Source organism: Kwoniella dendrophila, chromosome 1, assembly GCF_036810415.1.
Source record: "Kwoniella dendrophila CBS 6074 chromosome 1, complete sequence".
NCBI lineage: Eukaryota > Fungi > Basidiomycota > Tremellomycetes > Tremellales > Cryptococcaceae > Kwoniella > Kwoniella dendrophila.
Genome location: NC_089476.1, coordinates 2,546,090 through 2,570,773, shown reverse-complemented (window position 1 = coordinate 2,570,773; position 24,684 = coordinate 2,546,090). Strand labels below are relative to the sequence as shown.

At 39.4% G+C, this 24,684-nt stretch overlaps 6 protein-coding genes across 6 annotated transcripts; 3 read left to right on the top strand and 3 right to left on the bottom strand.

The window, feature by feature from the left end:
• Window positions 1–430: 430 nt before the first annotated feature.
• Window positions 431–2,697, top strand: L201_000914 (uncharacterized protein; the record flags this gene model as incomplete). Its single annotated transcript, XM_066216709.1, has 10 exons — window positions 431–629; window positions 751–1,026; window positions 1,106–1,126; window positions 1,195–1,375; window positions 1,450–1,676; window positions 1,749–1,801; window positions 1,868–1,969; window positions 2,028–2,105; window positions 2,250–2,459; window positions 2,524–2,697. 10 exons carry the CDS (start codon window positions 431–433, stop codon window positions 2,695–2,697), a joined length of 1,521 nt encoding a protein of 506 aa, XP_066072806.1.
• Window positions 2,698–3,712: 1,015 nt separating this feature from the next.
• On the top strand, window positions 3,713–6,981 carry L201_000913 (uncharacterized protein; the record flags this gene model as incomplete). The annotated part of the gene is made up of 11 exons (XM_066216708.1): window positions 3,713–3,833; window positions 3,950–4,111; window positions 4,178–4,246; window positions 4,317–4,531; window positions 4,635–5,289; window positions 5,372–5,463; window positions 5,530–5,900; window positions 5,971–6,009; window positions 6,079–6,188; window positions 6,293–6,509; window positions 6,672–6,981. 11 exons carry the CDS (start codon window positions 3,713–3,715, stop codon window positions 6,979–6,981), a joined length of 2,361 nt encoding a protein of 786 aa, XP_066072805.1.
• A 423-nt stretch (window positions 6,982–7,404) lies between these two features.
• On the bottom strand, window positions 7,405–8,843 carry L201_000912 (uncharacterized protein; the record flags this gene model as incomplete). Its single annotated transcript, XM_066216707.1, has 4 exons — window positions 7,405–7,635; window positions 7,755–7,877; window positions 7,991–8,455; window positions 8,595–8,843. 4 exons carry the CDS (start codon window positions 8,841–8,843, stop codon window positions 7,405–7,407), a joined length of 1,068 nt encoding a protein of 355 aa, XP_066072804.1.
• A 461-nt stretch (window positions 8,844–9,304) lies between these two features.
• On the bottom strand, window positions 9,305–11,810 carry L201_000911 (uncharacterized protein; the record flags this gene model as incomplete). Its single annotated transcript, XM_066216706.1, has 9 exons — window positions 9,305–9,749; window positions 9,825–9,881; window positions 9,940–10,048; window positions 10,133–10,297; window positions 10,369–10,548; window positions 10,619–10,802; window positions 10,886–11,152; window positions 11,252–11,642; window positions 11,704–11,810. The coding sequence occupies 9 exons, from the start codon at window positions 11,808–11,810 to the stop codon at window positions 9,305–9,307; spliced, it is 1,905 nt and encodes a 634-aa protein (XP_066072803.1).
• A 535-nt stretch (window positions 11,811–12,345) lies between these two features.
• On the top strand, window positions 12,346–15,351 carry L201_000910 (uncharacterized protein; the record flags this gene model as incomplete). The annotated part of the gene is made up of 7 exons (XM_066216705.1): window positions 12,346–12,833; window positions 12,910–14,193; window positions 14,262–14,399; window positions 14,452–14,605; window positions 14,663–14,777; window positions 14,844–15,082; window positions 15,139–15,351. 7 exons carry the CDS (start codon window positions 12,346–12,348, stop codon window positions 15,349–15,351), a joined length of 2,631 nt encoding a protein of 876 aa, XP_066072802.1.
• A 4,851-nt stretch (window positions 15,352–20,202) lies between these two features.
• Window positions 20,203–23,847, bottom strand: L201_000909 (uncharacterized protein; the record flags this gene model as incomplete). Its single annotated transcript, XM_066216704.1, has 12 exons — window positions 20,203–20,236; window positions 20,307–20,498; window positions 20,564–20,644; window positions 20,700–20,888; window positions 20,953–21,384; window positions 21,457–22,723; window positions 22,778–22,847; window positions 22,905–22,968; window positions 23,095–23,106; window positions 23,192–23,324; window positions 23,521–23,543; window positions 23,813–23,847. The coding sequence occupies 12 exons, from the start codon at window positions 23,845–23,847 to the stop codon at window positions 20,203–20,205; spliced, it is 2,532 nt and encodes an 843-aa protein (XP_066072801.1).
• Window positions 23,848–24,684: the final 837 nt, after the last annotated feature.

Sequence of the window (24,684 nt, the reverse complement as noted above, 5' to 3'; positions counted from 1 at the left end):
CGATAATAAATGTCAGACCAACTCATACCTTACAGTCCTTCGACAGAGGTAGAAACCATTTAGACATGATAAACGGAGAACCGTTAATGTTATTACGGAATAATTGTTGGTGGATGATACCGACAACCGCCGATCGCACAGGCACCAAACCTTCATTTAGAGCGGCACGGACCGCCGGTTGTATAAACATGCCGTCATGACTCGCTGACAATTCCAAGTAGTTAAGAGATAACATTTCTGGGGATGTATGGGAGTACTCTGCTTCTACTGTATAATATATAATCTCAAAATATATGTCTCATAGCTCTGATTGTCGCTTCAAAGGATTGATTTCAGCTCGACATACAATATTCAAGAAACAGTACTCTGGACACAGCAAAACCAACCTTTGATTTTCGTTAAACACATTCAACTCTTTCCCGCTTCCACCATGTCCTCTTCAATCCTACGAAGTGCCCTGCGACTAAGGCAATCCAGCTCGTCTAGACCTGCTCGGCTGAGAGCATCGCCTCCATGTAGACGTAACGTCCGATATAACTCTTCTGCAGTTGGAAGGATATTAGACCCCACGCCTAAACAGGAGCTGTATACTCTCAGTGAGATTGATAAATTAACTAAATCGATATCGGGTATGTCAGGCTTCTCTTTAGCCTCGATTGTTCAGTCGACTTACCCATCCCAAACCACATCATATCACTATATTAGCTGCCCTGCTTGAAAGACACTGACTTCCCTTGTGATATCTTGTAGAATCCTCGTTCGGACCAGTTCATCATCCTTCCCCCTTAGTGATGAGAGCTTTGCCTGCACCGTGGCTATCATCCCATTCACCTGATTTAGCTACGCAAGGTGGTGCTACACCCTCAACGTCAATAGAAGAGAGTCAGACTGAAACTTTGGAACCATTCAGTGAAGAAGAATTGCTAAAACCTAAACATATGAGTGAAAGTTTCACTAGTTTCGACTTACCTTTGGCAAGTGATAAGACTTTGTACGAGAGATACGTTAATGCTTCTGGTGGTTTCCGTAAGTCAATTAATCTCGTCTACAAACCCGAATTTAGCCCTATATACTAATATACTAATTCCTCAACTCCCGTTAACAGGAATGGGTAAACTCCTTGAACGTAAATCGCATTCATCTCATTCAGATAGATTCCAATGAAACTTACGAATACCATTTCTTTCCCTTTAGATCTTGATTCGTTAGCAGGAGCAGTAGCGTATAGACATTGTCTACCCAAAGGTAAAGATACCGATCCAAATAAGGCTCCAAAGGACTTCCATGAAACATCCGCTCGAGCCGGTCTATACCTAGCCACTGCAAGTGCAGATAGATTAGATATATTTGGTAGATTGAACAGGGAAAATGTCAGGTAAGCCCAAGCTGTATAGGTTCATTGTAAATTATCCTCGAAGCTTATCATCTTGTTCTTCTCACCGATAATAGAGATCTCAAATTCTCTGGATTCGTAACTTGGACAGGTAGATCATCTTTAGAAGTAGTAGTGAAAATGGAAGGTCATAGGCCATCACAAGAACCAGGAGTTTACAAAACCTTGATGTTAGGTAGATTCGCAATGGTTTGTAGAGATTCTAAAACGCATAAAGCTAGACAGATACCCAAGTTATTGGTTGAGAATGAGGAGGAAAAGACATTATGGGCCATAGGAGAAGGTATGTTTTTCTACTCCACGCACCATTAGTAAAAGAAGAAGAAGTTCCGATATCTAATACTGTGTATTGTAGAACATCAAAAGAGACGGAAAACGAGTGCAATGAACTCCTTAGACAAAGTTCCGGTACGACTTCCCCCTCATCTTGACCGATAAAGTCGCCTCGGCTGATTTTCCAATTTATCGGTATAGCCTTCCCCCGAAGAGGCTCAAGAATTACATAAATTGATGCTTGAGGTATCAACAGCAGAAGAGATTGACGGTGAAAAAGTCGTACATATGCATGACACCGAAGTAAGTTGCACCAGGTGACCGCTAGTGATGATCAGGCTGATATAAGTTTGTAAAAAAGTTACAAACAGTTCAATTGATGTTCCCTCAGGATAGAAATTTACATGGAAAGGTATTTGGTGGTATCCTAATGCGTCTGGTAAGTCTCTTGATTTGCTAATTGTATTTGGGTTCCGCTAACAAACATCATCTTCGAACAGGCTTTGTAAGTTGAATATCCGTATTCAATGTCGGAGTGACAACCACGATCGAATGATGACTGACAACATTGGTTCACAGCGAGCTCTGTTTCACGAATGCTGCATTGTTTTCTGGAGCTCCTATGCGTTTCCAAGCGCTCGATCAGATCACCTTCCGATTACCAGTACCTATAGGTGCGGTGTTGAGGTTATCGTCGAAAGTAGTCAAAACTACTCGTCCACGTGATGGACCTGATGGAGAAGCCAAAGCGCATATCGTAGTGAGAGCTGAAGTAGAGGAGGTTGATACTGGAGTAAGTTCCAAAATTGATTAAAGTGAGGTGAGACCATATTAACGATACTACTTCGTTATAATAGGTACGAAGGGAAACAAATACGTTCTTCTTCACAATGGCAAAAGAAGACGATCAACCAATAGGTAGAACTGTCATTCCTTCCACTTACCAAGAAGCTATGCAGTATTTAGAAGGTGAAAGGAGATTACATGTAGGGAATGAGATGAGAAGTCTGTATAGAGGGAAATCGCAGTAGTATGAGTAGAGAAAAGACGCGTCTGCAACATGAAAAAGTGTATTTTTGATATTGGACATTACTCATATATTTGATCGTTTCTATAATTCGCATGTATACATTTGTACTCAAGAAGGCATCATGCCATCTTGGTAAACGTATATGACATCAATGATAACAAAGGAAGTCTGTTTATGTTGTTTGACGTATGAAAGCCACTGGTTTTGTCATTCACTTTCTTATATACACCATACAAGCTATAGGTAGGGGTAAATCCAAAACAAGCATCAACAATCAGAACTCGTGTTTCAGCTTTGTACATGTAACTTCCTTCAACTTTAACTTTTGCTTGTTTCCTTAACCTTCCGTATCCAACCTTCCATCATACATAACCTATCATCAACTCTCAGCAGAATTGTCATCAAGTCATTGTATCATCGAAATCATAGTAATAGAACCATAATTACGGCAATAACAACAAAAGTCTGGATTACTGCACCTACATCAAGTGGAAAGTTATCATCTGAAAAGGCACATAGATACCACAGATCAAAGCACCAAGTTCTGTCAATGGAACAGGAATCACATAGAAGAGCAAGATTTATTTAGATCGACAGAGCTTACTTCGAATTCAGATTAAGCATTTATGGTAATATCGCTCAGTAAGGACATCAATATTTGCAGTCACTCTGTGTTCAATTGAAGCTCGGAACTTCGACATTTCAAACATCAGTCAACTTCAGCACTATCAGAGTCAACATCATTCAACAAAAACACGCCATTATCAGAAATTAGTCATAAAGCATCATAAATCGCTACTATTTTCTCTCGACTCCACGAAAACTTCCTTTTCATCGTTTTGCTTCCAACAGCTTGGAACCGAGGGTATCTTCCCTCTTACTATAATTTGGATCAATAATAAACAGGAATATCACTTACAAAGAGACTGAGTGGATAGGTGATTGATAGATATATACGTTCCAGAGCAAAGGAGGTAGGGCTTAATTAGCCTCTGCTCGAATAGAACACAAATAAAATGTCGGTAACTTCACCTGTATCCGCAAGTCCAGGATTATCATTGTTGGAATGGGATGAAGCTGCTGTGCAATCATACTTGATTGATCTAGGTTTGGGTAAATATGAAGACGTCATCTATGGTAAGTAACATGTGAGGTTTTCCTTCTGATCTCGACCATAATCGCGTACATCGGTCTGGAGAGATAAATCCTGAGAACTGAAGTACAGTCTCTGACTATTCCGACTGTATATACAGAACACGGCATAACAGGAGATGTACTCTCCGTAATGGATCATTCCGCTTTACAGGATTTAGGTATGACAAGTCTAGGACATAGATTGAATCTGCTGAGAGCAGTTTGGGAATTAAAGAAAGAACAAGGTATTGAATTTGGTGAAGATGATTGGAAACCCCAAGGTAAGTTCAATCGTTCACATTCGAAGTAATGCGAACTTTCGCTAAGTAGATATCATGGACGAATAGACGCTGAAGATAACGATAAGGTGACACAGGGTAACGTTGATAGATTACTGGATTTGATTATGGAACAGCGTGAGCACAATCTGTCTCCTCGATCGATAATGACCAAAGCTGATGAGTAGTCTTGGAATTTCTTTTTTAGACGAACGTCTGATACACCTTGAGAGGGAGCAAGTGAGAATGCTATCTGCTTTTGAAGAGAGTGGTATACCCTTGCCTGTACCACCTCTTTCGGCGGACGGAGGTGAGATACGTGGTATACCTGGTATGGAAGGGAAAGTCAATCTTGGTAGATCAGGTAGTTTGAATTGGAAAAATCTTAAGGAAAGAGGCAGTGAAGGTGAAGATGGCGAAGCTGTAAGTAACTTGCATGCGGCACACTTCTCATCCCCATTGATGCGTAAATCATGCAGATAAATCCATTCGTATTCACTGACAATGCTGAACGATAAAAATCTAGGGTCCAAGCCGTTATAATCGTCGAGCTTCAACAATGTTTCCTTCCTCCCTCGCTTCGTCTACAGCTTCAAATGTGAATCAACCTGTGGCTCCTCTTACCTCTGATACGCCAACATTCCAAGATGGCTTTACACCAACTACAGTAACTTCGATTTATCCGTTCGATTCCCCATTAAATCAGTCCAAGATTAATGGAGAAGTACAGGAAAATAAAGACAGAACACATAATAGACCACATCCAATACAACCACCTCCTTTGACTAGATTATTGAGTTCAGGTCCAGTGTCAGGCTCAAGTACAATATCATCACCACCTCCACCAAATCATTCACAGCAATCACAACAGAACCAAAACCAGCAACTACAGCAGCAACAACAACAGCAAGGAACATCATCCTCATCGTCTTTGTCTGCACCCAAAGGTACATCTCAGCCTACTTCAAGTTCTGGTCCGAGTCCAATAGCGTCGACGTCGACGAATGCTCCCTCTGAAAAAGTTAAATCACAAGCTAATGCAGATGCAAGAAGTGCTGCTAAATCATTCAGAGTAACTTTAGAAGATCCTTGTTGGAAAGTTCTACCTGCTGCACTGAAAAAGTATAAAATTAACGATGATTGGAAATTATATGCTTTGTTCATCTGTTTCGATAATACTGGTAAGTGCTCGATGCAAACATGGTTCTGGAAGTACTCCAGTAATGCTGATCGTGACCTGTATGGTACCATGATCACCTTTAGAACGTTGTTTGAGTTACGATGAGAAACCATTACTGCTGTTTCAAAAGTTGAAAGAAACCGGACACCGACCTGTATTTATGCTTCGACACATTGTCAGTGAGGACTGCCCCTGATAAACTGTAAGTATGCCTGGCTAACTGTCTATCATGATCATATAGAAAGATATCAAATCACCTATAGCAGTTGCACAACAGAAACAAGCACAAAAATTAGGTTTACCACCAAATTCAACTGTAAATGTATTACCTAAAATCAAACCTTCTTCAGATACTTCAATATCACCTACAAAAGCAACCTCCTTACAGCCAGGAGGCAGAGACGAAAACGGTACAACACCAAATGGAAACAATTCAAATTTTCCCGAATTACCTTCTCCAGGTTTGAGAGACGCTAATAATGAATCAGGATCATCATCAAGACATCCAGCAACAAATAGTCAAATGAATCTACAACCTGGTCAGAATACTGGCACAATGATTGACAAAGATGGTAATATTGTTAATGTAACTTATGCCGTTGCCATCTATCCGTAAGCTGGCTTGCCTTTCTGTTTCTACAATTTGGCGGAAAATCTGACTGATATATACGATACCTTACAGATATATTGCCGATAGACAGGATGAGTTCAATGTTGCTGTGTAAGCGTCTTCCTTTGATCACGGGTTTGTATCCCATTGCGATTGTACTGACATAATACATCCACTTAGCGGTTCAACCTACGTGATTCTGTCTAAGGCAAAGGGATGGTATATCGTACAGAAAGACCCGGATGGTTTGGGCAAATCGAATGACCCTACTCAAGGTTGGGTTCCCGCAGGTAAGTTAATTACAAATGTGCTACCCGTGCCACAGCAATGAAATCGTCATATTTTATTTGCCTCAATCAGATGGAATGCTTACCTCGTACATTATATTGAATAGGCTGTCTTCTCGAATTATCACAACCGATATCATTAGTATCACCTACTGCAACAGGTGAAATTGCTACTTATCCTGGCTTATCACCCCTTCCTCCTGACACCATATTGTCTTCAAGTTATGCAGGTAATGTCTTGATGGACTATGAAGCTAAGGGCGATGCGGAGTTGAGTCTGAAAGAAGGTGATAAAGTTAGAGTTTATAAGAAATATTGTCACTGGTGAGTAACTCTTGGCGCGAACGTAACACCGTTGATCGGTGATCAGGAATTATAGCTAACCATCTGCACCCATCATCGTGTATAGGAGTTATACGTAAGTGCCATGTTATATCAAATGGAGTAAGAGTGAAAAACTAATCTCTGATGATGTTCTTCACACAGTATCAATTCGGAAACAGGTGAAAGAGGTTGGGTACCAGCGTGGTTTGTAGGGAAAGCTCCAACTGAAGCTCCTAATGGTCAAATAACAAATCCAGGAAATACATCGTCATCAGCTACTACACCTACCCCAACCGCCACAACTATACCGACAACTAATGGTAGTGTGACAGAGAATAAAGGCAATTCAGCTTCAGCAGACAATGAAGAGAGATTGAAGGCGGATAATACACCTACGCCTACACCTGGTCAAGCACAAGGACAGCAAGGTGTACATGAAAGCAAATATCCGGGGGAAGGGAATAAGATCTGATTAGCAATAAACGTCAGTTACTTTCAGATGTTTAGGTCATTATTAGAAGTGTGACCTGTGTTACGATATACGACAAGGAGGTCAATCTATGCTGTTTTATACGGAATCGGAGCTCTGGTCGATTGTATATATGTGAATGTAATTTGTCGTATCCCGTATAAACGATTAGTCATGAATTTTTACGATTGCAAGATTATACCGCCAAAAAGTATAGCCAAGAGCATAGCATACGTTATCCAGCTAAAGAAATATCGAGTACTTGATATTCGTCTAGATGCGTCATATAGGTTACATGCAGGATCGACTGTACAGGGGGGATACAATATACCTTACACACTGGATCATCCGTCAGATAATCCCGTCATAAGTTTCGCTATCATTTGATTTGATTGAAGACTTCTCTCCATAGTATCATTGATTTAGTTAAACTACAGTTCCTTGGGCGAACTGATGAACTTTGCCAGATATCTTAATCATTCCATTTTCCGCATTCCATTTACATACCAAGTGACCTCCTCTTAATGACCTTTGATGACCTACCAGAACCAAATCTTTTGGTGATTTTACTATATCCCTCAATTCTGTTGGGATATATTTGGAGGAAGCCGAAGAATTAAGGTAGTATCCTGTTAAATCAGCATGAACTGATCCGGTCTAGATGTAAAGGAAGTCAGCTTAAATCAGCAAGATCACTGAATTCAGCATGCCTTCTAGAAGGCATAAAAAGAAACTAATTTATCAGATAGTCATATCTTATATTTGAAAAAACTTACTACTGGATCTTCATCAATACCAAAAATAGGTGCAAAAAACCTTGAATTGATGTGTAAATTTTTAGTTTCAATTGATTTCAATCTGTCTACTTGAGTTATTACTGCGCAATCTGTTATATCAACCTATAAATAAGTTGGATCAATGTTAGAAGGAGGTGGCGGTGTAATTAGTTTTGAGCCCCCTTTGTTTCAATAGATAGTTGGTACTCAATCATGAAGTGACAAACTTCACTTACCAGGGCATTCAAATCGACTTTAATCTTCTTAAGATCTATTCTATGATTTAATTGAATAATCAAATTATTCTTACCACAATATTCATATTCTGAAATACCAAGCGTAAGATTTCTCTCTTTTTCTTCTTCTTCTTCTTCTTCTTCTTCTTCTTCTTCTGCTTCTTCTGCTTCTTTTGGTACCGAATTTGGATGATGAAAAACTTTGCTCAATAAATGTTCGATGATCTTTTCATCTTTTTCCGTTCTATCTAAACCTACTTTGATTGATGTTCTCGGATATGATGAAGGTAATTCAATTTCAATATTATATTCGTCTTTATCTTCAGTTCCACTTTCATCTGAAACTTTTTTAGCTGTTAATATTCCACTAAATTTAGCTTGAAATTTGATAAGTGATAATCTCGGATTTCTGTCAAATAGTACTTTTGATGAAGCTAATGTTGTATGTCCACATAAACTTACTTCCTATAGTATGTTGAAATTACAATCAAATAATTGATAGGTAATAGTGAGGTTCGGATCATATCATTAGAATTTAGTCAAGGTATATCAAAGATGATAGTGATTCAGAGAGAAATGTAACAGAAATGTGAACGGAACTCACTACTTCAGGTGTGAACCATCTCAAACCCCATTCACCTTGCTCACCATTGTCACTGATTGATAGAGGTACCAGATAAGCAGTTTCTGAATAATTGAAATCTCTTGCAGTCAATGTTAACCAATTATCATCATTTGATCTTGGATCCGACTGATCTTGAAATAAGACCACAGCAGCTTGATTACCACTATAACGATTCTTATCGACGATGAACGCGTTGAGTAAGTGAAAGTCGACTGGGTTACTTGACATCATTCCGTTCTATTATTATCTCTTGTTAGAGATGGTCTGAGTTGATGATAGGTAGGTGAATAAAGTAAACCTAACAGGTCTATTAGCATCACATAGCGATACATACTCTGTCGTTCCTGTTTGATCGTATCTGTTTCTGTAGAAGATAGACCTGTCCTCGTTAAAACTGACGTGCTACATGTTGTGTTACGACAATTGAACGATACCTCATGTTCGGCTAAATCGGAACATTCTTACGCAGATAACCACGGTATCCTTCCAAGGGATATCATGAAGACATTCAAAACCTCAAATGTACTCCGGCACATGCCAATTCATCATGTGGATCTCGGAGTTCTGGTAAGGTAAGACCTGATTGACTTGATGTCCCACACAATAATCACTTGCATGTCTTTACAACAACAATACAATCACAGCACTGAACAAGATCAGCTATATAGCTAGATCCCCGATATAATCCTCTATAAATCAGCAGCCATCTTAGCCTCTTTTATCCTTAAAACTCTTAATAATTCCTCTGCTCTATCTCTTTGAGGAGCATTTGATTGAGAAACTTTCTCAAGGTATTGAGAAGCTAAAGCTAGATCACCTTTATCTTGATCTAAGCTCATGGAATCATCGTATTCATCTTCTCCTTCTTCTTGTGCTTGTTCTCGTTGTTGTTGTAATATGATATCACGCATTTCATATTCTGCTATATTCAAATAACTTGATGATAAATCATTTATATTCAATCCATTTCCAGGTTTTTCACCTAATGCTAATATTTTACGATGATATGATATTGATTCTTCAATTTGTCCTAAACTTAAATGTAATGAAGCTAATTTCAACAATATCGTTGGTGTTTGCGATCGATCTGCACCTAATAGAGCTCTTGTATGTGCTAAAATTGCGTCCGGGAGCCTTTACATGACAGGAAGAAAAGTAGTAAGTATATAATCCATGTATTCGATGCAGTTATCAGAATGTTCAGCTTACCTCTTCAAATTTTCGTATACCGTTGCCAAAGCAGTCCACATTCTACAATCGTATGGTCTAGAATGCGAACATTTAGCTTACATCAAAGCATGTAGAGCTCGTGAACACAGCTCACCTTAGCGAAGTAGCCTGATTATAATACTCGATAGCGTACATTGGCATATCCAACAACTCGTACGCCTGACCTAAACCATACCAAGCTCGGTAATCTTTAGCATTAACATCTATGAACAAACTTTGATTAGCACCATTCCTTGCGTATCTTCATGTTCCGCACACCGCTATTGGAGCGAATGGGTGGTACATACCTATAGCTTTCCTGTAAGCTTCTATGGCAGCATGTGAATTCTTCAGTTCCACAAATTCATGACCCATTAAAGTCCAAGCTGGTAAATATTCTCGATTAAGCATAAGAGATCTCTTGAAATACGTTATAGCCTTTGTGTGATCCGCTCTTGAAGAGTAGTAGTTACCTAAAACCAATAGAACTCATCAATGTCAGTTGTTCAGTTCACTTTATTAAAACGAGAAACCATGAACTGACCAATCAAGCAACAGACTTCCGCTCTATTCCTATCGATCTCGGCGTATTCATGCGCCAGTTTTCCAAGTTTAGCTTGTTTATTCATTACGTATAACATGTTTGAATATATATCAACTTCTTCCATTCTAAATGGATCAGCCTGTTGAACAGCATCAAATTCTTTTTCAGCAGTTTCGAAGTCTAGTGGATAAGTTACAAATCCATCAGCTCTTTTAATGCTCAACATCAATGACCAGAAAAAAAAGCTGACCTCTCATATGATAGTATACCATGGCTCTCTGAGCTTTCAAATGCACACTTCCAGGGAAGACATCCAACAATTCCTTTATCATGCTCATGACCAATTCAGTTGCCGTATGTAAATCCAGCATACAGCTTATGGCGAAGAAGGTCAACATTATCGAAGATGGTAGTTCTTCTTTCATCGATATAAACTGTCAATAATACCGACTATCAGTAAAGCTCATGTTCTATGAGGTCAAGGGTAAATTGAACGATAGAAGATCATAGCACTCACCATATCAGCCGAATACACCAATTGAGCCATTTGACTCCAAGCACTCCAGTTATAGGGTTTTAACCTTACACTATCCATCAAGCATTTTACTGCAGGTGGTCTTCTATCTAATCTCATATAACATAAACCTCTCAAATACAACAAATAAGGATCTTTCTCATCTTTTAATTCATTCAATAAAGGAGATAAAGCGGGATATAACGATAATCTCTCTTCTTTCGTATCTAAGAAATGTGGTAATGATTCCTGGGCTTTTCTATCTGCTGACTATAGGTATATCATTGGTATGTAAGGTTTTTCTCGTTTATTAGCATTTCGGGTTATGAAGTCAAAGGTCAAGCTCAATGCTCATAAATAGAAACTTACAAGGTACATTGAATAGTATTTCAAGAATTTACTTCTACTTCCTTTGGAATCTTTCAGTATATAAACAACTCTATCATATTCTTTTAAATCGAAATAACCTCTAGCTAATTGGAATTCATCTTCTTCCAGTATATCATCCTCTTCTTCCAATTCAATTCCATGTATCGTTCTTCCTTTCGATGATGGTCCAGCTTCAGCATTGAATGATCCTGGTCCAGGTGAAGGCAAGAAATCACCTATAGATGGTCTCGGATGATTTGTATGGTTTGAATTTGGTGGAGGTGAATTAGGTGGTTGTGGTAACGAATGTAATTGTTGAGGTGGTGGTGAGAATGGTAGGTGCGGTGCTTGTCTATATTCTTTGGGTAAGGCTGCTAATAATTCAGATGACCTAAATGACTTTCAATGTCAGTTTTTGAAAGCTCGAAACAGATGCCCTAGTGAAAACTGACCATTTCGCTGATACCATCAAACCTCTATCCCTCAATTCTCGGATTGACCTTCTGAGGTCATAGGCCATTTGTATTTTGGCATCGGGTGATATCGACGGGCTCGGCATGTTGTCGACACTTTAGCAGCACCTCTATATGATGCTACAGTCTCTTATTGGCAAAAGCAATATGCATAGAAGAGAAGGCAGACATAAAGTAGACACGAGACTGATTTTAGAATTGTCACGATATATCAGCAACGCGAACAACAACAACAACTAACTTAATGAAGAGGTCAGTGCGGGGCAACATATAACATAAACATGCTGTGCCACAATCGCGGTAATCCGGCAATAGTCTTCATACTCTCCACCATAGCATTGATGTTGCCGCTCAACTCAAAAGACATCATCGATAACATCCATCTTATCGTTCACTTTTGTGCTTTATCAAGCAGCTTGTCCAATTCCAACAGGACCCTCTGTCCCATTGTCACCTACACATACAGTCTCACAGTTGAGCTTACACTTTACAGGTGAAGTACTGGAGATTTTCCATTGATCTCTCAATCAACCTGTAAACTATTTTTCCTTGTTAAAGTAAAAAAAGCGCATAGGAAGTCTTTCTTACACTTTGTTATTTTCCTCCCTTCCGTTACGCATTATGGCTTCTTCAGGTATCAAGCGACCTTATAACGAGGAATCATCATCATCATCAAGTGGACGACAACATGATCGTCAACGGGAAAGGGAACGAAGTCATCGACAACATCGACATAACGATGATGATGAAAATAGAAAATCAAAACCAAAAGATTGGAGAGATGCCTTCTTAGATGAAGATGAACCTAAAAGAAGAAGAAGAAGCAGATCACGCGAATATGAGCGTGACAGAGATAGAGAATACAGAAGAAGAGATGATTATCGAGATAAAGATAGAAGATATAGCAGAGATCATGATGATAGAGAAAAAGAAAGATATAGAGATAGAGATAGAAGGAGAGAAGGTGGATTAGACTATAGAGAAAAGGATTACCGTGAACGTGAGCCCGGAAAGGGAGGTTATCAAAAACGTCATAGTGACCGTAATGATCATAGTAGTCGAAATGATAAATTATCAAAATCAAAAGATGATGATAGGGAGGAAGGCGAGTACGTTTCATCTATTGGTCCCAAGTCATTAATTCATTTATCGTCAGATACTGATGTTTTACTCTTGCAAACTTAGACTTGAACCTTCACCTCCCAAATTATCTGCTCCCTTGCCTGTAGCCGCTGCATCACCTTCACGCCCTTCTGTTACGCTCAGCCCATCCAGACCAATTACAAAACCACCACCAGGAGAACCAAAATCAAGCTTCCAATCGCTTTCGATACCCTCACAACCACGTGGAAGCGCTTCAGCTCGTCCTCCTCCACCCTCTAATCGATTCTTCGAGTCCGATTCATCTTTAAATCAGCATGCACAAGTACAAGACGCAAAAACGGAAGAAGAAGAAGAAGAGCCTATTAGCGTTCTGGAAGAAGAGGTCGATACGGAGAAATTGTTAGAGGAAAGAAGAAGGAAACGAGAGGAAATCATGGCCAAATTCAGAGCAAATGGTGGAAAAGCACCCTCCGTTACTACACCTAAAGTACTTCAGGGCGATATACCTGGTCCTGGTACAGGTACTGAAAGTGTGACTAGTACTGGTAGTAGAACAGGATATCAAACCGGTTATTCCATGACGGGCGCTACACCTTTACTCAAGCAATTAGGCACAAACTCTGTCACAGGTACTTTACCTGGTACTTCAGCACCCACACCTATCGGCAATTCACCTGCTTTGGCGTCTACACCTTTAGGACATGACTTCGATCTCACCAAACAAGCTGATACTGTTGGTGAAGCGGAACTTCCAGCTGAAACCCGTGCCCAAGGTGTTGGAGCAGATATGATGATTTCTGCAGCAGATTATGATCCTACACAAGATACTATGGCGGATCAAGAAAAGAGGAGGAAAGATATGGAAGCTATACATGTCAAACCATCTGATGTAGCTTCTGGTGTAGGTGAACCTATAGTCGTTGAGGGTAAACCAGAAGAAGAAGAATGGGAAGAAGTCGAGATTGAGGAAGAAGATGAGGATGAAGATGAATTTGACATGTTCGCTGAATTTGGTGATGAATATAAAGAGAAGAAGAAACGCACCAGGACTGTACGTCGACTAAAGAATGGAAATCCCAATGGAGACCAAGCAAATGGTAAAATGAAGGCTGAATATGCCAAGAAACCTGCTAGTACTATTGCGGCTGAAGTGGTTGATAATGCGGATGATACCGAAGGTTATTATAGAATAACACCGGGTGAAATACTAGATGATGGTAGATATCAAGTTACCATTACATTGGGTAAAGGAATGTTCTCAGGCGTGGTGAAAGCCAAAGTGCTCAAAGCTGTTAATCAAGAACGGAGACAAGATGTTGTTGGTAAAGAAGTTGCAATCAAGGTCATCAGAAGTCAGGAAAGCATGTAAGTTCATCTCACTTAACCTGCTTCAAGTGTTTCGATGTAGCGGACCTGATTTTTCCGAATAACAGGTATGTCGCGGGACGAAAGGAAGCTCAGATCATCAAAAAGCTCAATGATGCTGATCCGGAAGACAAGAAACATATCGTTAGAATGGAAAGAACGTTCGAACACAAGGGCCATTTGTGTATTGTCACCGAATCCATGAGGTAAGCTACTTAGTCCCTTTTCTTAGATATCGTAGCTGATCTGGGAGACTAGTATGAATTTACGAGACGTCATCAAGCGATTTGGTAAAGACGTTGGGCTGAATATGCGTGCCGTGCGGGCATATGCACATCAACTCTTCCTTGCGCTGAGCTTGATGCGCAAGTGTAGCATCGTGCATGCTGATATCAAGCCTGATAACGTGCTGGTGAGTCGAATCAACGATAGCTGTTGCATCGGTCGACTAACAGCCTGTATCCTGTAGGTTTCCGAAAACAAGGCTACACTGAAGGTCTGTGATCTTGGTTCAGCAGCAGAGATATCAGAAGGAGAAATTACGCCTTATCTTGTTTCCCGATTTTACCGAGCACCAGAAATCAGTGAGTTTTACATTTGCCTTCTCTAGGATTCCTTCGAAGCGAAATTGACGTTTATGACTTTGACAGTCCTTGGTTTACCATATGATACAGCCATCGATATCTGGTCAATAGGTTGTACATTGTACGAGCTATACACGGGTAAAATCCTATTCCCGGGTAGATCAAACAATCATATGTTATTACTCCAAATGGAATTGAAAGGAAAATTAAATCACCGAATGATCAAGAAAGCCAGTTTTGGTACTTTACATTTCGATGAATCACTAAATTTCATTTCGATCGAGAAGGATAAAATCACCGGTCAGGTAAGCTATAAGCTTCACTTTCCAGTATGATAGCTGACCTTACTGCTGGTTTATAGGATGTTGCAAAGACTACAATCATAACCAAAGCTGCAAAAGACCTGAAAACTAGATTATTGCCTCCTTCATCAATCCAATTGAAAATGAAAGATGAAGAATTAAAACAGATAACAAGTTTCATTGATTTACTGGAAAAATGTTTACATCTAGATCCTGCAAGAAGAATTTCACCCAGAGATGCATTGCTTCATCCTTTCTTAACTGGTCCATAGATGTTCTGTAAATTGTAATATGTAGTTTGTATACTGTAGTATAGGTAGTCCATAGATAAGTAGGAATAATGATTGAATTATCATATGCATCAGAAGTGCACCATTGCGCATACGCCTATAGTACGTGTGCCACATTCAGGCTTAAGGAGATATTACCGATTTTCTCCGGATCCGCTGTATGGGCTATCCTTCACCCCTCCGGTTCACTGTATGTATGCTGTGGTGAATCTCTCGTTGATGTTTAACAGCAATATATTGAAGTACTATCTATACACAATAATACAACCTTATTCTTCACTACCTATCTTTTTGTGAGTATACCTCAGCAGCGACGCCGTAGCTCAACGCTTACCTTTCAGTAATATCAGTTCACTTCAACTCACCAAAAAAAGATTTATTGAAAATGTTCGGTCTTAGAGCTTGGCCCACACCTGTATGTTATTCTTCGGCCGACTACAGTCACTTTTTATGAATGAAAGAAATATATTGGAAATATGGAAGAGAATGTAGTCGAACATAGTTGACAGAAATGAATCAGAAGTTGTGAATAGAAATTGTGAACTGCGAGGAAGAATGGAGGAAATGAACGGTGTGGAAATGGTTAATTGGGTTAATTGTATACTGCAGAGATAGATACACAAATGAAGCTAGAAGTCCTCAACGACGATACAAGGCTATATGGATGGAAAGCGACTGGAGTAAAAGGACGAGGAAATCGAGACGATATATCAGAAACAAGGAAGAATTTTCGCTAATTCGTCATTTAACGGTAATTTCTATCAGATTGTTAAACCACTTTGGCCATTCATGATTGCCGGTGTTGTTACTGTTTACGGTATTGCCAAATTACAAGACGTAGCTGTCTCAAGTGAGTGTCTCATTCTATCCTTCGTGTCGGACTTGTACAAAAATGAATACTCCTGTACATAATGTTACACCTGATTGTGTGATATCTATATAAACGTTAGCGACATCGGCTAATAATTCAATTCAAAACAGCTCCCGAAGCTCTTGCCGACCCAAAAAACCCTTTCGGTATGTTGTAAACCTCATTTCTTCCCTTGGTTTCACACAAATCAGCAATAAACTTGATGCTTTCATTCATTAAACAAGAATTTTATCATCAGCGTAAGAATGGATTGCTAACGTCTTCGCATTTTACCCCTTTAGCCGCTTCAAAAGCTAAAGCTGCCGCTCAAGCTGCTCATTAGGAAAATATCTTGTAGGATAAATAGATTGAGAATGCAGTGAATTGAACAAGGACACAACACAAGTCATAACTTCGACGTATGGGTTGATGACCGAATAGAAGGAAATTTCCCTTAGGCTAGCTGATGTCGCAACAAGTGAATGCAAAGGAAGAAGGACGTCAAGTTTGAAACACCCTGCAAGCAGCCATTAGTCTGTACTTCCCTCAATCACAGTCCTTATCTTGCCCCCACTTTGTCTTATGCTTCAAATATCAGAACACGCAGAAGGGAAGGGTAACTTAGCCAAACGAAGGCCCGCTACTCCACGTCCTTTCACTGCTCAAGTGGTATCAAAATTTACAGTAATATTGATCTTTGTCTTCATGGGAATACGCCCAACGAATTGATTTTAACGCACTTACATTCTCAACCACAAGTTTACATTAAAACATCAAAACCTCTTTATTAGAATTCCCCTCTTTCCCTGAATCTCCTTGGCAGATATCGCTGACACTGACAGGCATACGAATCGTGATAGAGATCTTCAAGAATAACACTTACCTACCTCCAAACACATGTCAATGTCTGATTTGTCCGAAAAGATCCAAGGGAAGATGTCGTCTGCACCTACAGCAGGAGTTTCGAAAAAGTCGAGAAGCATAAACAAGTTGACTTTTAACGAAAGCTGTGAAAGATGTCACAGGATGAAAAAGAAATGTGTCAGATCTGAAGGAAGTTCTGATTTGTGAGTCCATCATCCTAGACATCCAATCAAACTTGCGGAGCTGTTCAACAATTTATGAGCTTTTTGTATTTGTTCTTCTTAGTGCATACGGCTTTCTTGGTAAACATAGTCACCCTTGCGATAGATGCATAGAAGACAGTCAGGAATGCCTTAATATTGCGAGGAAGAGATTCGGCGACAGAACCAGAAACAAACATGAGTTCTCGTACAAGCAAGGGAGTCACGCTTCGGAGACAGAAGGAATTTTGAACACTGAGTTTGACAGCGAAGAGAACGGGGCGGTAGATGATAAAGCAAAAAATTGGGACTCTGCATCGAGCAATAACAATTTCTCAAGCGTTTCATCTGCTAGATTCGATCCCGAATTAATCGATTTGAAAAAATTCGATTTTACCTCAAATGAACCAAATCCATGGGTCACCCGGTCGAGAAAAAATTTCTAATCTGCGATTTAGATAAGGCCTGCTCCACATTATATGGTTCAACAATGTGCATCCGGCGGAAATAGGTATCCTAGTTTATATTATATTTGATGAAATGTTTACCTTGTTTACATCGTGACTAATTATCCGTATAGAGCGCATCGGTTATTCGAAAGACATATATAATCCCGCTAAAAGGATGTTTTATAGCGGGAAGGTATCTGAAATACATACAATGCTGTGGGTAAAGTAAACAATTTGACTGACTCTCCTACTATCGTTATCGTTGTTTAGCTCGATGTGAAGCGCTACTTTAATGTTTCAAACGCAGCTTATCAAGTTAGATTCGTATGATATCGTATATTCTCACATATATAAAGAGCATTCGCGTTTGTTAAATTGATTGAAACTTTGTACTCCAACCGATCTATAGCTACGACTCTAAATCATAATCAACCAATTTATGAAATACTCTCAAAACAGCATTCTGCAGCACTACAAATACACAATAATTGTCACAGCTTCCTCACTCCAACCAATCGCCACAAATGTATCATTCTGGTAAAATCCTATCATATGAGGGATCTTTGATTACAAGTCGTGGCGATCAAGATTCACGTAAGCCGTACAGTAAGCCATCAAGAACTAATAATAGTTGTACGAGTTGTAGAAAATCGAAAGTCAGGTGTAAGAAAAAGTCAGATGCGTCAGAGGAGGTCATAATTCCTTGTTACCCTTCTCATCGACGACCAAAAACCAGGATTAAGGAACTATCGGACTAAAGGCCTGCTGACCATGAAAGTCATAGCTCGTGTATAAGATGTAATAAGCGAGAAACTTCATGCATCTTTCAGCCAAAATCCGAGCAAACTAAAGGGCCAATGTCAAACAAGTATAATCATATCGAATTTACTTCTTCTAATGATGGCGGTTGGGTATCGAGAACACCTCAACAAGAAACCCAGTAACCAGCCGACAGCGAACTCCTCCGAATTCCAAATAAACTATCAAGAAGTAGGAAAAACCCTAGTTTCCCTTTATCTGTGAGAATGCCAGAAGAGCGATATCCCACGGAATCAGGAGAATCAAAAGCTGCTCTTATCCAAGACACGCCGTTAGATGACATGGCGTATTCACCGACTGGATCTTCTTATCAAACATCGCTACTTCCCGGTTCATCTGAGCTTTCACTGTCTTATAACGATCATGTACACGCCGGTACCCTATGTGAAGATCATCCGACAGATCTTCAAGATACCACTAACCAGCTATCATGGAGTACCGAAGCAGACTCACTATCTACATCACTTCAAAGATCCGATTCGGAATCCGTAATTCCCTGCCGGCTGACTACAGGAATGACGCTCAATAATACAGGATTTACACTGATTGGGTCTCAGTTGGTTCGACTTTGTGATGTATAGTCCCAATCAGTAGTTACGTATTCCATACTATATACAGCGGTCATGCACCTAATCCATTGTAGTACGAAAGAGCACCTTTGAACGAGGTTTGCGTAATAAGAACGAGGGAAGTCGGGGTTTAAGGATTAGCTAGTAGAACAAGAATATGTAATACTCTAAACAGGTTACATGATAACCTTTATATTTGAACTTATATGATAACTTTAGGTATACAGTTCAGATAGACAAATCCGATAGATTGATATAGAGTAATAGTGCATGACATACTATTGCAATACACTAATGTAAAATACCCAGGCATTCTTTTCATCGAATCACTATGCGTGTATTGTTACAAGGGGTAAGTCAGACACGACGTACTATAACATGGATATTCAGCATCAGAAAGGGCCGTCCAACAGTCTTCTATCTAAAACTTCGTGAATAGATATTTAACTTGAGCTCGAGTGATAAGAGAAATCGAGGGAAGACCAACTATTGGTATACTTGCTCTATCAGAGGCTTCGGAGTTTGAGGGATTGGGAAAAACGCCTGCAGAAAATCCCTGTTCACTTTTCCCCCCTATGTACGAGTACCGTATTTTGCAGTATACATGCTGTAAGCAGTTTTTTGAAATTGACAAAGCAAGTAACAATGATGAGGAAATGGATTATTATCAGATATTTGATCTGGCGACCTGCTGTATATATACACCTTGTTTCAGTGCAATCGTTCAGTCCATCTGCAGCAGGAAGCACTGAACCGTGATGTTCATTAATCCGAATATGAGATGCATAAATCATACTAACAAATAGCTAAAAGAACCGAATACTAAAAACCGTATATCAAGAAAGACGAAAGGGGAAAGACGTATACCATGAAAAGTTACACTTAAAAGCTACTAAAATCAAAATCGTAATATGAGCGAGGTGGAGGGGATCAAGAGATTCTATATGTAGGTCGGATTGTGTGTTTAAAAAGGGGGAAAGAAAGAAAACTGGGTTTTACATGAGTCTATAGGAGATTGATTATATTAAAGGAAAGTCCGTAAGATAACAGATCGTATTTTGGTTAACCATGATGGATATCGTTTATTCTTGACCGAAACCAAGAGTTTCTTCAACACTATATAGCAAAACAATATTTATCAGTAAGAAACCAATTATGGTTTGACTGATTCCACAACCAGACTTACGCAATAGTCAATTTCTGTTCTAGAGCTTCATAGGTTTTATAAGCTGGTAAATCGATTCTGTTGAAACAAGTATGAGATTTTGGTAATTGTGTTGGTTCACCAGCTTTCTCAATCGTGAATCGACGTGGTCCATCTGATCCTTGTAAATCTTTGAAACCGTTAACTGGAATTCTTGAAGTACCGGTGGTGAATCTATTGACGATGACAGCATTAGCGTTGTAGAGTCATGCAGCAGGGATGGTAATGTATAAACTCACTGTAGTAAACGAGATTTTCGTTCAGCTGGCCAGCCTCGTACGATCTTCCAGAACCATTCGACAACTTCGTCAGATGGGTTGCTGTGCAACAGTGTCAGTATACAAAGTTTGTTCACAACAACTTCTTTCGACTTACTATCCACGGTAATCGGTGTGTTTCATCCAATCATCTACATCAATTTCTGACATACCACCGATGAGTAATTCAAGTTCTCGTTCATCGAATACATTGATGAGTTCTTGAGGTATCAATTCGTTGAAACCAGACATGAAAGCATCGAATTGTTCGCTAACTCTTCTTGAGATTCGGTATTCTGTAACGAAACTGTGTGACAAACATGTGTAAGTTAGTTTTTGCTCATTGAAAGCTGAGCTATGTGTGAACTTACTCTACATAGTCTTTCTTATTATCCTCTGTAACTTCGATGTTTCTACCATCTTCTTTCAAATCAACAGTAACAACTTCACCGAAATGTTCTTCAGTGATTGAGAATGTATCTTCAATAACATCAGTAATATCATTTTCTAACATCCATGTTAAACCTCTGTGTAAACCAGAGTCAACGGATTCCAAATCTTGTAGAGTGATCTTCTTCTTCAAGATCATCTTATAGAAAGATACGATGAAATAAGCATCCAAGAACCTTCTGTGGAAAATACCTAAACCAACTACTCTTCCAATGAATTTGAAATAGTTTAGATGTTCAGGATTAACACCGGAGTTTGGATTGATTTGTAATGTGTAGTTATCATGTGCTGAGTATTCGAATAAACAGTAGAATGGGTTGAACATTTCATGTGATAACAAGAAGAAAAATTCTCTGTAAAATAGTAAGAGGGATATCAGTGAGTTGTTGAGTTGATCGGCCTACTTTATGCTATCGATAACTCACCTCGACAAACCTCCATAATCTAAACCATCTTCACCCTCGAATTTAATCATCAATCGCTTCTTCAAATCATTTGGCGTTTGTCTCATAATTTCAGTATAAGAACCTTCAAAGATATTATCTCTAGATACTTTGATGTGACATTGACCAGTATTTGATCTTAAAGCAGGTTGAGATCTGAAGTAGATCAATTTTCTTCTGAAATCTCTCTTGTATTGTGGTACATTTTGATCCAATGAAGAAGGTAATCTAGGATCATCCCAGGTCGTTGTCTTTGTATTGTGATCAACGAAATATACTCTTGCTGTTGATGTCAATCTCATTTCCCATCCACTTGGTAATGGTCCTAATTGACTAACAGTCTGTGATTGTACAGACATATTACCTTGTCCAGGTGCAATAACTCGCAATAATTGTTGTCTTCGTGGATCAACCCATGTTGTAGTTCTAGTGTTGTGGTCAACGAAATATGGTCGACCTTCAGGTGTAAATCTTTGTTCCCATCCAGCAGGTAACGGACCTTGACCAGCAGTCGTGACATTACTTGAAGCGACTGCACCACCAGCGCCGGTACCACCGTTGGTAGGGGTAGAAGCGCCACCGGTGTTAGGTTGTTGGACATCGAGCATATCATCGGCCAAATTTCGTTGATTGTGTCGAGCTCTAGCTTCACCGGTTGAGGTAGCTTGGGAAGCGTTGTTTGACAACTGATTGTCACTTGGTCTGTTCCATGTAGTGGTTCTAGTGTTATGGTCTACATAGTATTGACGTCCAAGATGATCGATACGTCGTTCCCAACCGGCAGGAAGCGCACCATATTGATCAGAGTGTGAGTCGAACTCGTTACCTGGTCCAGTGCTGGTACCTGTTTGACCTGTTGAAGCGGCTTGAGCAGTTGGATTGACAGTTGGAGCACCAGAAGCAGCAACCGCGGCAGCGTTGGTACTAATGGGTTGAGGCACAGCAGATGAGGGCTGAGTGACAGTTGCATTATCTGGAGTAGCGCTTGGATTTGGGCTTTCTGGCTCGGGAGTAGCGTTGGCAGCTCGAAGGGTAGAGCCGGGTCGAGAACTGCCGGTGTTGACGGCGGAAGCGGTGTTGAGGGAAAGAGCGGATCCATTTGCTGGTGCGTTGAGCATGGTGTTTGAGCTTGAAGCGGCAGGAGCTGTTGCTGGGACGGCCCCGTTTGTTTGTGTGGAAAGGTATACAATGAGTTTACCTTGTACTGCTTGTCCGTCTGATCCTTTCTTCAACTCCTTTGTGAGCATTTCTACAATGGTCGTCAGCTTCAATACCAAAATGACATAATGACAAGATAGCTCACCTTGCCCACCGAGCTCAAGGTCAATGACATCGGAAACTTTGATGTTGATTACACCGAGGAAACCTTGATCCTACATAATATGCGAATATGTTAGTTATAGGGTGCAAAACATCGTCGGTCAACTAACCTTTCTTTTGAATTTCCTTTGATCGAATATCTGAACAGCTACAATTGATGAATCTTTGACAGTACTGCAAGAAGGGTTGATGTCAGTCATATTACTCAAATGAGCTGTTTTGCCCTTTATATGTCATCTCATTTCGGTCTCTAAATGGAAACAACCCTGTTGATGTTGGAAAAGTTTGTATTTGACTCACATATCGAAGTTTCTATTATATAACAAAAAAAAATACATCAGCATTCCACTAAATTTGACGAATAGGATAAAATGGTCAGACGGAGAAGTACACTTACTCATTCCAATAAGGGTTTAATGTTCTTTTGATTACAGATGTTGTGTGGATTTGTTCTGAATCAACTGAAACAATAGCAAATGGATCTGGTAATCTAAGAATATCCCGCTTTATCAAAGAGTCGGCGGCGACGACTATAGTTATGAATGTTGATTGAAATGATACAAAAGTTGAGGAAGTTAACGTGTATAATAGCACAATGATCAAAAACGATGATAAAGGATTAAATTGATAGATGATAATGACCGAATGACCGAACATCAGCAACATATTCAATTACAGTTCACTTTGGAATGCTGAGATATGTTGGTGGAATGATCGAAAACTCACTGGTAACTCGAATGGACTTTGTTCTAAATTACCAGAATCGTTATTCAATGTTAGTGGAGTAAAAGATAGATAAGGGATAATAAATGGCAATATTGAACATGCATTTGTGAATTGGCGTAATGTGAAAGTGATTGTGAAGATGATACGTGTACTGCTGTGTCAGCGAATGATCTACAGCAAAGTTTTGATAGATGTATGGCAAGAATGTTGTTCTTGGCTTTCTTATCATGCAATGATGGTCATGAAAGGGGGCGATGCTTTATGATAAGATAGTAACAAGACTTAAACTTACAGGTTCCTATTGGCACCAGCTGAATTAGCTACCATTTTGAACGATTTTCTTCTTTCCTGTTACACTATCTTTCCTATACGATTCTATCCTTTTGTCGTTGTCTTGTTAATGAAGATGATTTATTATATATCGATGATGAAGATGTTTATTAGCTGATGATAATCTTTATTAATGATAAAAATAGATGAGAATTCAAAATGGTTTAAAATCGTTTAATAATTGAAATGATGTAAAGTCTACGCAGACATCAGCTCTCCTACTACAAGTTGAATTACAGTTTAATCCTAATCATACCTAATAAATCCTAATTAGTGAATTATTTGTAATCAAATTAATCAATGCTTTGTAATGTCTCTCAGCTCAAAAGTTGACCGCTTCAGGTTATATCCGTTGAACCATGGTTTCTCGCGTAGGAATGCCACATTCAACTTGAACACGTGTTCACATCACGGTTTTAAGCTTTTTAGCGTTTTTCTCTTTTTTTGGTTTATTTGTTTATTTTCATTTATCCCAAACAATTCACACTTCTCATTCGACGCGACGTCATTTTACCAAGTTTATTTGGTTCGCAGCCACATATAAACCGAAAAGCTATTTTGAGAAACAGATAGATGTCATGAACAAAAAGATCATACTGATCTTGCCATGTCATACATATCATACCCTTTTTGAGAGTCGGTCATACACAGACTTTATGGATCGTATATATAAAATAATGAATTGCGTTGGAGAGCGAGAATAAAAGAAATCTAAATAGCCCTGACAACCTGAAGAAATGAAAACCTGAAAAACCTAGGCAAACGAAGTAAAGACAACTAAAATGTATTATACAAAAAGGTCAATTCCAAAAACAAAAAAAAGATGAAGATAGA